The sequence below is a fragment of the Ciconia boyciana genome, chromosome 1 (assembly GCF_034638445.1).
Source record: "Ciconia boyciana chromosome 1, ASM3463844v1, whole genome shotgun sequence".
Lineage (NCBI taxonomy): Eukaryota > Metazoa > Chordata > Aves > Ciconiiformes > Ciconiidae > Ciconia > Ciconia boyciana.
In genome coordinates, this window is record NC_132934.1 from 72,701,098 (window position 1) to 72,715,176 (window position 14,079).

At 37.9% G+C, this 14,079-nt stretch overlaps 2 protein-coding genes across 2 annotated transcripts in view; one reads left to right on the plus strand and one right to left on the minus strand.

The window, feature by feature from the left end:
- PIK3C2G (phosphatidylinositol-4-phosphate 3-kinase catalytic subunit type 2 gamma) overlaps positions 1-5,476 on the plus strand; it is a 252,077-nt gene extending 246,601 nt beyond the window's left edge. Inside the window, exon 36 of the mRNA XM_072849919.1 lies at positions 4,066-5,476. Within this exon, the coding sequence (XP_072706020.1) occupies positions 4,066-4,218 (153 nt within the window). The 3' untranslated portion in view covers positions 4,219-5,476. The remainder of the gene's footprint in view (positions 1-4,065) is intronic.
- A 1,650-nt stretch (positions 5,477-7,126) lies between these two features.
- The window catches only part of PLCZ1 (phospholipase C zeta 1), a 56,973-nt gene continuing 50,020 nt past the window's right edge, over positions 7,127-14,079 (minus strand). The window contains exons 11-13 of the mRNA XM_072849931.1: positions 12,326-12,458; positions 10,417-10,566; positions 7,127-7,209 (exon numbers count right to left, since the gene is read on the minus strand). Coding sequence (XP_072706032.1) covers positions 7,127-7,209; positions 10,417-10,566; positions 12,326-12,458 — 366 coding nt within the window. The remainder of the gene's footprint in view (positions 7,210-10,416; positions 10,567-12,325; positions 12,459-14,079) is intronic.

The following is a 14,079-nucleotide window of genomic DNA, read 5'->3' on the forward strand; positions in this document are numbered from 1 at the left end:
GGTATTTTTGGTTTTAGTTTTATACTTTTATTGCTTATGACTGCCTACAGCAAATTATCAGCCTTGCAAAAGTGCATTTTATTTTTGATTTTTACTCATGTGTGTGAGAGTAAAGATGTGAAGTCCAGGAGGGCTGACAATAGAATGAACTATGCCAAATGTTTTGGAGTTGCTTTTAACAAGCACTTCTTTTTTCTCTTGTTCCTTTATTTGGATTTTGGAGTTTGTTGCATTCACACTGGTACAACATTGCATTAAAAAATGATGGTTCAGAAAAAGAGGAGAAAGAACACAGAAAAATGGAATGCAGTGTGAAGAGAAAAAGAATAACATTCCTGCTTATCGACCACTGTTAGGAATAAATAAGACTTACTTGGGAGGTTCCAAAGTAGTTTACTGAAAACTAAGAAAGTAACAAAATGGAAAATAAATCTGAATTATTTATTTTCAAACTCTGGCCAAGAAAAGTCACAATGACCAGAACCAACTGCAGTGGGGTCTTGCTCGTATGTGTAGCATTTTCCCTGAGACATGCTTCGAGGTCTCAGTTGTCCTCAGTTTGTCTCCTGAGTGCCTGCATGTATGCGCACCCACAAAATGAGCAAACCTCCAAGACAAAGTAGAGTGCGCGTTGCCATAATTAAGCCAGAACAAGAGGCAACTCTCTCCACCCTGCCCTTGGGGCGCGGCCAAATGTGAGCAAATATACCTGGGCCATATGAGTCTGTTAGTGTTATTGCGGTTGCCCTCGGAGCAGTGGGGACACTGGCCTGCAACAACCAGAATAGGGCAAGCAAGCCTGGTGGAGGGGGAGGAGGGGAGCTGCCCCAGGAGCCACAGCCGCTCCCTCCAGCACCGTGCGTCAAAGTTAATTTGGACAATTAAGAGCAAATCTAGGAACTGTGCCATGGCTACCTAAGGAGAAGCAACTGTCACGCATTTGCGATTAAAATGTAATTAGACTCCTGTAGGTCAACAGCGCTTCTCTTTTTGGAGCCAGGAATACTTGAATTCCAGCCCTAACTGTCCCACTGATTTGCTGCATGGCCATGTATAACTCACCTCCATTTGATCTGGCTGTATAAATGGGAGGCAAGTATTCTTACTACACAATCACTTCAGGATTTAACTGTTCTGATTATGGAATTCTGGCAGGTGGCATTTGTTTTATCCACATACTAATTCAGCTATCTGCAGACCTTTCTTCTGTCCCTACATCCTGATGATAGATACCTTGCTCCAGCTGAATTTGCAATACCATTTTAGAAACAGTTTATTGGGATCATTTGAAAACCACCCACCCTGCACTGTAAGGTCTGTCACTGACCCTGCACTGTAAGGTCTGTCATTGCTCAAAGCTTAAAGCCTCTTTTTGTCCAAAGATTGAAAGTTTTTTATTACCCCAGTTCACAACTGTTGTGATCCACTGTACTGAAGATTTCTTAGCTCTTACAGCTTACATGTACGCTTTTTGGTGATTTAAAGCAACAGGTGAAGTTATCTTTAATATATTGGCAAAGAAACAAGGCACCTTTCTATGGTAACACTAGCATCGCTTCAGTAATCAAATCATAGATTTATTCTAAATTAGATTATCGCTTACTGTACCTGTCCTTGCTTTTTGGATTTTCTTCATCATTTCACTCTGATTTTGGTGGGGAGATGCCACTGGGGGACAGAGAAGCTGGAATTTTTAATTCACATACATACGTGGTGAAATAGGCACAGTAAATATCAAAACCGAAAAGCACCAGGTGCAACTTCATGGCAGCTGTTCCAAACTATGATTTCCAAAGGTTTCTAAATGGAAAAGGAAATGTGGCTCCCTGGTAAGACCTTTCTAGTAAAAGTCAGTTAAAAAGAGTGAGGGGGACGGTTTTTCTTTTCCCCGCAATCTGTGGCAGTGGCCGTTCATCCCCGCAGCACCGACTCTCCCCCTACACCAGAGAGCTTGGTGTCCTGTCTGTTGGTGCTTGCTGCCAGAGTAGCCTGATGTCGTGTCCGTTTGGCGCTTGCTGCAACACCCCTGCAGCTTGCAGTGCAGACAGAATCACTCTGTGGTCCCACAGGGGCAGCCGAGGCCAGCTAGGGTGTCTGCGAGAACCAACAATTTTGTGCCTCCTGCGTCCACCTGTGAAGTTCAGAACCGCCTTTCTGTTGCCACTCAGCATGAGGAACATGGCTGGGGATGAGCCTTTATAAACTCTGTCCCTGTCTGAAGGACGTCTCCCATGGCTATTTCTGCTTCTTATAGTTGGAGGCACAGAGAGGACTCAGCAGTCCAGCCCACAGAGATCCAGTCTAGACGGGGGTTGGTCTGACTTTTTTTTTCCTCAGCAGTGCCATATATAGAGACTGCATTCAGATTGCACAGCAAATCCAAGCAGGTTGCATGGAAAACTCCTTTTAGGCAGTTTTAGGTTCACTTTCCCATTCTCCTGAAGTGACAGCGTGTCACTGCATTTGCTTTTTAAACTGCACAGAAAGATTAAAATTTAAAGCATTTTTCCATTGCAACTAAAATAGCAAAAACATTTCCAGCCATACAAATTTTAGATTAAATTTACTTCTCTTAACAAAGCTTACCTTTCAGGCCTGAAACTAGCTGAGAGCATTCTTTCACATTTTATCAACCCACATGCAGTTCACTCAGCAGTTTTTGATTAATGCAGAGACTGAAACATAGGAATCTGTTCTGAATGCAGCTCATTCTTGTTATCCTATCACTCCAGACTGTTTTTTTAAAATTCAGAAAATACACCATTAACATTTCATAATTAACCTCAGTGTGTTCTCATAGTCTTAAGGCAATTTCAAGGATATTTTGAAAACTATAGGCCTTAGTAATTTTCTAAAGAGATGCTAAGCAAGCTGTCTCATTTAATTTGAGAAATATTAACAGCACTTCTTGAGTAACAGAAATATCCAAATTTAGTAAGTTCCACTTGCTAAATTGGGTCCAGTCTCAGAGATGTTCCATGTCTACAACTTCTACTGAGTGGGCTGAACTTTCTGTCATGTTTAATATTTTATGATTCCATTAAAAAATGCAAGTATTTTCATAATGGGCACATTTGGATACAGTTAGCATCCAGAATCATGCATGAAGTTATTTGTATTGAAACAGTAAAATTTATACGGACAATTTTCAAAGGAAAATTATTCTCTCTCTTATGATGTGGGTTTGTTGGATCCACAACAGTTATGAAATTTTATGGCAGTCTTAGTTAGAAGAAAATTTGGTTTTGCTTTGGCTTGATCTTTTTTAATTCTGGTATGTAACACAAGACTTAATCACAAGTACCGTACTGAGAAAAACTTATAAGATACTGTGCACTGATGGGATACACCTTTATGAGACATATCAATGCAACATAAAGTTGCTTTAAGGCACTACTAAGCAACATGTAACAAATACAATATACATAGGTTTAAAAAAATTTACATCAAAATTGTTTTCCTGGTTTTTTTCTGATTTTTGCAGAAGAGCAATACCATTTATCAAAGCATCTGCTATGGAAACATATTTAAAAATTATAATGATCTACACTTTTACAGAATTACCTGTCTTATGTTTTCATGCTGCTGTCCATGATGAGTACCCTCTATCTGAATTTCTCCTCTAGAAAATCAACCATATTTTCATTCCCTAGTGAACTTCATGAAGGATCTGATATTCCTTCACAGTTGGGTTCAAAATTCTGCTTAAGTTAGAGTTTCAATTTTCACGGTTAAAATTATGTATACCTATTTTTTTCTCAAGCATTGCGCAACATAGGTTTAAAATTTATTTACAAATGCTTGGTAATCAGATTTCACAGGCCTAAGCTGACAGAATCTCTTTTACATCAACTACATAAGGTCAAATATATTTCTGAGGTAAATTCGCTAAGTTGAGTGAATTTGGCTCATGGTTAGTAGTTTATAATTCTGGAGGGCAGTTTAAAGCAATTATTACAAAACTGTAATCATCATCCTGAATGCTGTATTGAAGTAAGTATTTTGCCTGGCAAATAGATTCACAAATTCATATGTTTTTTTCTATTTCACTATATGTTATTTCAGGTTGTGTATGACAAAGTCACAGAGCTCAAAGGCCGTATACTGCAGCTTGTTGTGAAAAGCAAAGGAACGTTTGTGGGAGCTGTTAACATTGAACTGAGCAGTGTCCAGTTAAATGAAGAAAAGTGGTATCCACTGGGAAACAGTGTAATTTAAATGTTGTCTAAGATAATTCAATTATTTATCCACTAATGTTTCTTTATCCCATTTCCCACAGTACATTTTGTCTCAGTTGCCCTTGAGAATATGCAGTCATCCACTGATCACATACTTTTAACATTTCTAATCATAAGGCTATTGTCTTCAAATTGCTACCGTCTTCCTGCAACTGATTCCTGCCACTGTGAATTTAAGAAATCACATGCTAAGAACTTGTAGCAGCACACAGGAAATTCTTATGACAGCAATAAAGATTTTTGGTTTGTTTGTATTAAATAGTGCTGTAAAAATACTAAATTCTGTACACATCAAAGTGTGGGGCCTAATTCTTTGCCCATTAATTCCACTGACTGTGTTGAAACAATGCTGATAATGGTGTAATTTATCAGCATCTGCTATGACCCCACCGCATATGATGATTTCACCAGAGAACCATGGGATCGTTCCCTAGGTGCCAATACATTTCAGATGTCTAGCAAATTTCGTGTTAAATCTTATACAATCAATACATTTTTTTTAAAAAAAAGAACTTAAAAGCTTTGCACTTTACACATTTTGTGCAGTATATGGTGGTGTGCTTTTAACTTTTTATATAATACAACATTCAATCTCGGCATTCAATCCAGGATATTCATTTGTCAATAAGATATGTCATGGTTTCTTTTATTCTGACATCCAAGAAGCAGATATAACTGGTCATTTGTGAGAAGAAAGGAGGAGGGAGAAGCTAATATTCACAAATAAATAAAACATACTGATTGTGAGCTTTCAGTGTGGTATTTAAGATCATGCTATAAGGAATCTTTGTTCACTAGTCTTACCTCATTGCATTCTTATGCTGCATAAGGGAATCAAGTCAATACATGCATTGACCTCAGGGCTATAAAAGGTATATATACATATTAAACAATGAACGTGAGTGGTTCCTTTGAGTTCACTGAGGCTAATTACGGGCCCTGTTCTTCAAAGCATTTTTACCTAAATTGAGGAAGCACTTAAGCACATCTTTAAACATTTAGCATGTGAGCAGCCGTAATGAACTGTCCATTATTGCCAGCCTCTTACACACACATAGCTGACCATGTATATATACCTTTCCAGGACCAAGGCACGTTTTTTAAGGCACAGGAGACATGTTGATTTGTGATCTGATATGCTGTAAAATTTTAAGTTACCATATACCGAGTAGGTCTGACATTTGTCCTACCAGGTGGAAAAATGGTCAACAGAGGGATAATAATGCCAGAAGCTGAAGATAATTGCCACCTTCTCTCAAAGGACACTCACAAATCAGTCTTCAGAAGGTAATGTTGTATAAAGCTCCTGAAGTGGGACTAGGAGTGTTATTTAGGAAACTAAATAAGCTGGAGTTTTTCTCAGCATCAAACCAATTGACTATGTCACTTGGTCAGTTTTTATCTGAGAATAGATACACCAGATTGCCTGGGGAAATTAAACTCCTCCTCAGTAAGGGGAGGTGGCGGGAAGTCTGCTTGAATATTAATATTATTAGTATCCTTCGGAGCTGAAAAAAAGCTGTAAAATATTTACCACATGTGATCACTACAAAGATCAGTAAGTCTGATTTTATATTATAGGCTCTCCTGGGTAAAGAATCAAGTGACTTGTCACTCAAGCACAGAAAACACATTGAGGCCAGCTTACAATGTTATCAAATTACCTGACCTTACAGTTCAATATTGATTTTAGATTCTTCTTTGTCTACTGCCTTGGTTTCCTTATTATAACTATAATGCAATTTTCTAATAGTGTTATTTCCTATGACATTTTCTAATCATTGTTTACCGCATGCCCTGATTTTCCATCTTAGAGCAACATTAAATAAAATAGCATTAAAATGGCATTAAATAAAAAGAGCATTAAAATATAATATTATCAGAACTGTCTACAAACATAAGCAATACTTTTTGGTATTAAAGAAAGAAACCTATCAATATAACATCCTTTTAAAAAAAAATAAAGCCATGTTTGAGTAACAAATCTGCAAGTAACGGGGTAGATACAGTCCTGTGGAAGCTCAACAATACTCCAGTTTTGTAAGATGGGAAAATTGTGTCTTATGGGCAAGATTTACACTGATAGCTATGTCAGGCAAGAAGTTCTCCTCAGAGATCTTAAATCACACAATCAACCTTTGCCTTTTCTAAAATTTTTCTAGTCTACCTCAGAGCATTGTGCTTCCTGAGTTCACAGTAAGATGTATCCTGAGCTCCCTGCTGCTATGAGGAACATAGCCCGTTACAAATTAGTCCGTGAATTATTTGCCTTTCTTTAGCAGCAGGAGGTTCAAGACTAAGCTGAGAAAAGGTACCAATATTAGCATCTGAGTTTTTATCATTTTAAGAGCTGTTTTTTTTCTCAAAACTATTTTTCCAGGTAGCAAAATTACAGTGGACATTAAAGAGGTATAGCCCAATCAGAAGCTGCTGTTATTATAAATTTAAAGGGTACATTGTATGTGTAATTTTTCCTGTTCCCTTGGAAAGATGCAATGGTAAGAATTTTTGTTCAATACCAATAAAAATGTCGATGTAGCATTCTTATAAGTTTACAGTCTCAGATCATAAATATTAGAATATTATTCTCACTCAGTAATTAATGATAATTTTGAAATTAGCTGCAAATGAAATTATTAGCTGAATTTAAAAAACGTCCAAAAAATTTCAGTCATTATGAATTAGTTGTAAAGAATGGTAGGGCCAATGTGAGTAGCCATTACTTATTCAGGCTACCATTTACTCACACAAGAAGTCCCATTAGACTAATAAAATCAATGAGAATGTGCCACTCTGGAAATCAGACCACTGAGTTGTTGCAAGCCTAGTGATGTTGCTTTATTGAGCAGGGTGTGGTCCTCCAGAACAACTGCTACTGCAGAGCATCATTAATAGTACCAGACATGAACAAACAGTGCTGCAGGTTCGAGATTGGCACCATCTTTGGACAACAGGGGAACGTTACGGTAACCTGTAAATATAATGACACTTCATTAGTGTATTAACCACAAATGCAAAGATTATGATGGAGTGTTTTTATGATCTACTATGCAAGTAAGGCATAATTTATGATTCTCTAAATAACTCTTTAAAATAAACTGAAATGATCCAGAACCCAAATCCCATTTCTACTGGTTTTCTCCTCTGCATATACAGTATTTCAATTCTGGCATTTTTGGACACAGCGTGAAAAACTCCAGTGTCTTTCAGGATGTGGTGTTTTTTTAAAACGAAGACTTTTAGCCCAGTCATATTTAAACATGGGGGAAGCATACATTTTAACATCCAAAGATGTTATGTGCTGCACTCATTGTTCTGATAGCAAATTAAATAACTTGTGAATCAACAGTGACAGTGCCTTAGAGAAGAAGGGTATTGCAGCAGTAATCCACTGCCCAGCTGAGGCAGAAAAAAAGTGTAGTGCCAGATCTTCTACCATGACAACTTAAGTCTGTTAAGGATCTCGTTTTACATATGAGTGATTCCCAGTATCAGAGATAAGGCATGCCTCAGAAACTACATGTTTATCTGGTTGTTGAAACATTTGGAGAAGCTATAGTTCTCAACTTCAAACTTAATTAATGTACCTGCACAAAAAACAAAACAATCCCCTCTCCAAAACCCCAAACCTGTTTTGCTTTATATGACTGTAAGTGTCCATTATTTCATGATAATAAACAATGTCACTTTTGATTTAAAAAAATGTTCTGTGTTTTATCTATGTATATATAATTGCAGTTATTTAAATAAGTATCTGTTATGAATAAGTAATTATTAACGTTCAGAATTGCAGTTTTCAAAATCCTTTTTTAGGTGTGTCTGGATATGTGTGTAGTCTTTGGGACCCTCATTTATTTTGGTTTGGATTTTCTTGATTCTTTTATATGACATGAAAGTTCACCTGGCATCTAAGGTTCAGCTTCTGGGCAGCAGATATTAAAGCTGTCCAGGCATTATGCATTTGAGATCAACTTTTAGAGCATGCACAGAGTATGTGGAAGACTTGGTTTATTTTCTATCCAAAGGTACACTTCAAGGACTAAGACTCATTTCTAAATACTGTGTTCTAGCCCCTACGCACAGAATATTCTACAAAGTGTCCTGAGAGAAGTAAAACTTATTTTTTATAGAAATTGTTCCAATTTGTATGAAATAATTAACTATTCATTGACCCAGTGATAACAGCAGTAATAATTGAATTCCTGTCCTGTATTAGTATTCTACATGGCAGATTCATTGGGATAGGGACCGTAACCCAGGACCCCCCTCCTCTTGCCTTTAACCACCCAGCTAGAGAATTATTCTCACCTTCAGCCCCTCTGAGTATATCTACTTAATCATTGCATGAAAAATCAAATACTGCTACAGGTAGGCAGCAAGTATTCTTCCCCCATGTAATCTACAGCTGAGTTGGGAGGCTGCTGCTGGGGAAAGGAAGGCAGTGATGATATACATTTGAATCCTTTCAAGAGAAAATGCAGAGGAGGGTGGCAATGGCACAACTTTGTCCCACTGCCTGTCAAAGAAAAAAAAAGATGTAAGCACTGCTCAGCTTTTGGAAGCAACTTGCCCTCAGGGGACACATCAGGGATATGAATCCTAGGGAAGGAGGGATGGTCCTGTAGTGCAGATTAAAGCAATCGGAGCTGTGAAGAGTAAGATTTAAATCCTAACTCACTCTTCAGCATGGTTTAGATGATTCTTTCCTAAGAAGTTGAGACTGTTGTGACTCCCTCTGTAAGACAGATTATTTTCTCCTTTCACTATTTAGGGAGCTTAGGTACCTAAAGCAAAACCATGGTTCCAGACCTGGAATCCAGAGGTCTCAATGTTAAGCATTGCAATAAATTTTGAAAATATCTGTCAGTTCATCTCTTAGAAGCATTTTATTTATGCCTCTGGGCATCTTGATGGCATCTTACATTTTTTTACATTGTGTTAAGTGGGGGTTGGGGCAATTTGTTTGGCACTGTTTATAGTTTTGGTACCTATGCTCATTTCCTAGCATTTTGAATTATTCCACTCAAAATCTTTCCTGTAGAATCTGCATGCTCTTACTTTTCCAAAATAAGAATCCCCCATTTGTGACTGAAATACCGGCACATGAGAGACATACTGAAAAATTATATATAAAAAACAATAAATCCCAAATTGATGGTTTTACAAGCATATGTAAGCTTTAGTGTCTGCTATTTAAATTTGTCTCGACATCGTGAGTTGGCGGGGGGGGAGGGGTGTTTCATTATCCTGAAATATATAAATAAAAGGAAAGTAAAAGGTGATCAGTGTAAAAATTTATGTTGGAGAAAAACAAGTGTGCTTTAAGAGTAATATCTTTGTCCTTGTGTAACTCCTCAACCTCAACTAAGAATCACAAACAGCTTTATGACTTCAGAACCTGGAAAGAAAAAGCCATTAAAAATCCTGTTAAGCTTAATAAAAAAGGCACAGTGCCCATTGCCAGCTCCAACATTTTTCCTTCACATCTTCATTCACTAATAAAAGTTGGTTGGTTGTTTTGTCAGAAATAGCTTTGGAAATTCAATATAGTAAACAGCCATTTTACATAAGCCTTTCTCTTTAGCCTACTGACTTCTGTGTCTGCTCTTTAAGTGCAGCCTATTAATCACATAAGATTCCAGAAGCTATACTGGTACAATAAAAGGAACACTACCAAGAAAAATACGGTAAATATTTTGCTTAATTTATATTCCTCATTCTCCACTCTGAAAAGTTGCAGATAGGTTACCTCAAGTTCTTGGGGTTTTTTTGTTTTGTTTTGTTTTGTTTTAATTGGGCTTGTATTGAGTTTTGAGCCTAGCTGAGTAGAAAGTGCACAAAACTGTTGCCTTTATAGTAGTTCTGACTAATGTCTCTTCCTATTTCCTATTATAATGTGTTAAAATACCGTCTTAGCAGTTTCTATCTAGAATGGCATACTGCAGTAGGAATAATTAACTTTCATTAATATTCTTTTGATTTCTACACCATGGATTTGCATTCTGAGACTACAATGACTTAAAAAACCAGAGAATGCAATTTTTACCTACGGTTATACAATTCTCCTTTAGGAAATAAACATTATGCTGTATTCTAGCAATACTACAGTAATGATAAAAGCCTGGAATGTTGTAGATTTTTTTTGAGCTGTTAGAAGTGGCTCACATAAAAATATTACCTTTACTCAGGCTCAGCAGTGGTAACGTGAATTGACCAAGGAATTCATTTGCAACCAGAGATATCTCATCCTCCACACAGAAGCGTATCAATGCCAGTTCTGGAACTTGGACAGTAAAAGAGAAAGTTTCATCCCATCTAGGGCACAAAGCTAATGAAAAGAGAAAATACACAGTATCAAAATGCCATTTCATTTATTCTGCTTAAAATCTGAATTATTATATCTGCTATCACTAGTCTGAACTGGTAAAGATTCATTCTTTTTCCCTGAGATTTCTGTGCCCATTTAAATAAATGATGAGACTCCCACTGACTGCAGTGGTATATAGGTCACATCTTTGGTACAGATTATGGAGTTAAAACTGTCAGAGGGAAGCTCTCAGAATGAAGCAAACACAGACAGCTTGGGACTTGCCTACAGTATGCAGGCCAGCCCCTTCTAAGGATTTGTCATGTATTAGTTACATAATACTGTAAATCAAAAGCCTAAGAAAGTTGGTGTCATCTCTTAGAAGAGAGGAAAATGGGACAGCGATAGCCAGGTTAAGAACCTCTGCTCAACTTAAATTTTCCTATAGCCGTAACAGTTTCATGTTTTTGCCAAAGTTTCTCCTTTCACAGTGTTGGAAATCAGGTAGGAGCTAAATAAATTAAGGTAGTAGAGCGATCACTTGACTAAAAAATACAAAAATAGGATGTGGAACAGGAGGGGGGGTGTGCTCTGTCTTGAGCAATGCTCATACAGAGAGAAAAGAAATTCAGGGGATGATTTAAAACAGCAGCCATCTACAAAAAGGAAAAAGGAAAAATAGAAGACAGAGGTACAGAAGAAGGGAGATCACAGGGAACTTTTAGTCTGAGACTTCAAGAAGATCTATATGACAAAGGTAAGGGAATGCTCGAAGACAATGACAAAGAGTACACATTTCACCTGTCAAGCGGTTAAAGGACTAGTCCTACTAGAAACTTCATATGAGCTAAGTGATGAAGTCACTGAAATTTCTTCAGAAAAAATGTCTTTAAATTTACCAATTAGTGTACTGGTTTTGTCTGGGATAGGGTTAATTTTCTTCATATCAACCCATATGGTGCTATGTTTTGGATTTGTGACAAAAACAGTGTTGATAACACACCAATGTTTTAGCTATTCCTGAGCAGTGCTTACCCAGCGTCAAGGACTTCTCTCTTTCTCACACTTCAACCCCCTCCTCCCCATCCCAGTGAGTAGGCTGGGGGTGCACAAGAAGTTGGGAGGAGACACAGCTGGGACAGCTGACCCCAACTGACCAAAGGGATACCCCAAGATACATAACATTATGCTCAGCATAAAAAAGCTGTGGGAAAGAAGGAGGAAGGGAAGACGTTCAGAGATACAGTGCCTGTCTTCCCAAGTAACCATAACGCATGACGAAGCCCTACTTTCCTGGAAATGGCTGAACACCTTCCTGCCAATGGGAAGTGGTGAACGAGTTCTTTATTTTGCTCTACTTGCATGCACAGCTTTTGCATTACCTATTAAACTTCCTTTATCTCAACCCATGAGTTTTCTCACTTTTGCCCTTCCGACTTTCTCTCCCATCCCACTGGGGGAGAGTGAGCAAGCAGCTGTGTGGGGCTGAGTGCCATCCAGGGTGAGCCCACAACAGTGAGTGAAGACAACGCATTCCATCTTTCTTCAGGAGAGTGCTACTAACTAGGAGAGTTTGCGCTTCCTTAATCTACTAGTCTACAAAAATGGCACATAGCATGAATTTCTGCTACAGATTTTGTGCCAGAAGATCCTAGTCTAGAGAGAAATAATTGCAGTCTCTGTAAGTACATAACAACTTCTTGGGATGAAAAAAATGGTAATTCCTTATAAAATATTATTGTACTTTGTTCACAGTCAAGAGAATAAGACTGATGCTCACCATTGCTTTTTATAACACTAGATTTCTTTTTTGCTTGATCTTCTGGCACACCGTAAATTTCTATCTGCACTAAAGGGTCAGCTTTGTTAGTCTTCGACAGGTTACTGGGTGGTAACTGGTGACCACTGATGAGCTGGAAAATTAAAGTTGTAATGTATTGAAATAACTGTAAGAATGAACTTTACATAGTAGCCATATATTAGTCATAGTAGCAAAAACTGTTCCATAAGAAACTACTATAAGAAGCATATACCAGCCATAATTTGTTATAAAAATACATATTAAACACAATGAAATTAAGAATATGGTGTTTCCTATTTAATTTAATTCCTGGCTAATTTCATAGAATCATAGAATGGTTTGGTCTGGAAGAGAACATTAAAGGTCATCTAGTCCAACCCCCCTGCAATGAGCAGGGACATCTGCAACTAGATCAGGTTGCTCAGAGCCCCATCCAACCTGACCTTGAATCTTTCCAGGGATGGGGCATCTACAGCCTCTCTGGGCATCCTGTTCCAGTGTTTCACCACCCTCATTGTCAAAAAAAAAAAAAAAAAAGATATCATGCTTTAAATAATAATTTTCAGATTTAAATTTTTATCCAATAACTAGCCATAAAAATTATATTTGGTTACCACGCAAAATAATAATGTTGGAGAAATCAGTCTCATGATTTTTGCATTTTCTGAGATCAAGATCATGAATTCCTGTTAAAGCTGTGTCTAGTGGACCAGCGCTAACACCCACGGTGACATCAGCATTGTGTTACAGGGTATGTAGCAGACTGCCTCACCTGTGTTCCTTCTCTTTCACAATAACACATTAAAATTCTGCATTTAGTAGGCTCCCTGATGTTTTTCTCCTTAATTTAGTTAGCTACCTGGAAATTTTGCCTTAGATTGCCCTGTAATCTGGCACCCAGCCTAAGAAAGGATTTATGAAAGTCACAACTTTGTCTGCTTTCTATCTATATTTCAGGACACCGAAGAGAGAATAACCATCTGTACAGTAATCTGCTTTTTAGAAATCAATATATGGAATATATCAAGAGAGATACACAAGCCTGCAAGCCTAGGTGAAAGATAGGACTCTCATGATCCAGATCTCAGGACTAAGCATCAAAACTCATGATACAGATTCTTATTCCCCTGTTAACCACCGAAAAAATCAAACCCCACAAATTCTACCTTTTGCTTAGGTATTTTCTGTAACACCTTGCTCCAGGAAAAGTTCTAGCCTGAAACACTGAAGAGCAGTGGCTTAGCAAATTCTGATGCTGTCCCCTTTCTTCCTAGAAAATAGCTACCACCTTCACTAGAAAGCTTTGCAAGATGCAAGCACTGATGGACTGCCCACTTAGGACTAGGGAAGGTTCTTTGACATGCCCTGAATGTCATGACAAAAATTCAGCCACGTTGGCCAAGTCTTGCTTCCCACTCTTACCCCATTGCTAGACCCAGTCTAAGTCTCCCACAGGGTCAAAAGAGCAAGCTCTTTTCAGCACGCTATGACCCAAATCAATAAATCCAATCAATTTTTGAGACCCAAGGTGAAGCAGACATATAGAGAGAGTAGTAAATAACATTGTAGGCTCAGAAGTTTCCATATGAAATACCTTGAATATTTGTATTTCTGCTTCGAAGGCTATGTGCTTCCTGTTGATGGGAATTGTGGCATATCAGGTTAAGAAGGGTATTAAATTCAGTAAAATCAGGCCCTGTGTGATTTTTTTGTTCACTTATGTTCTTCTCTCC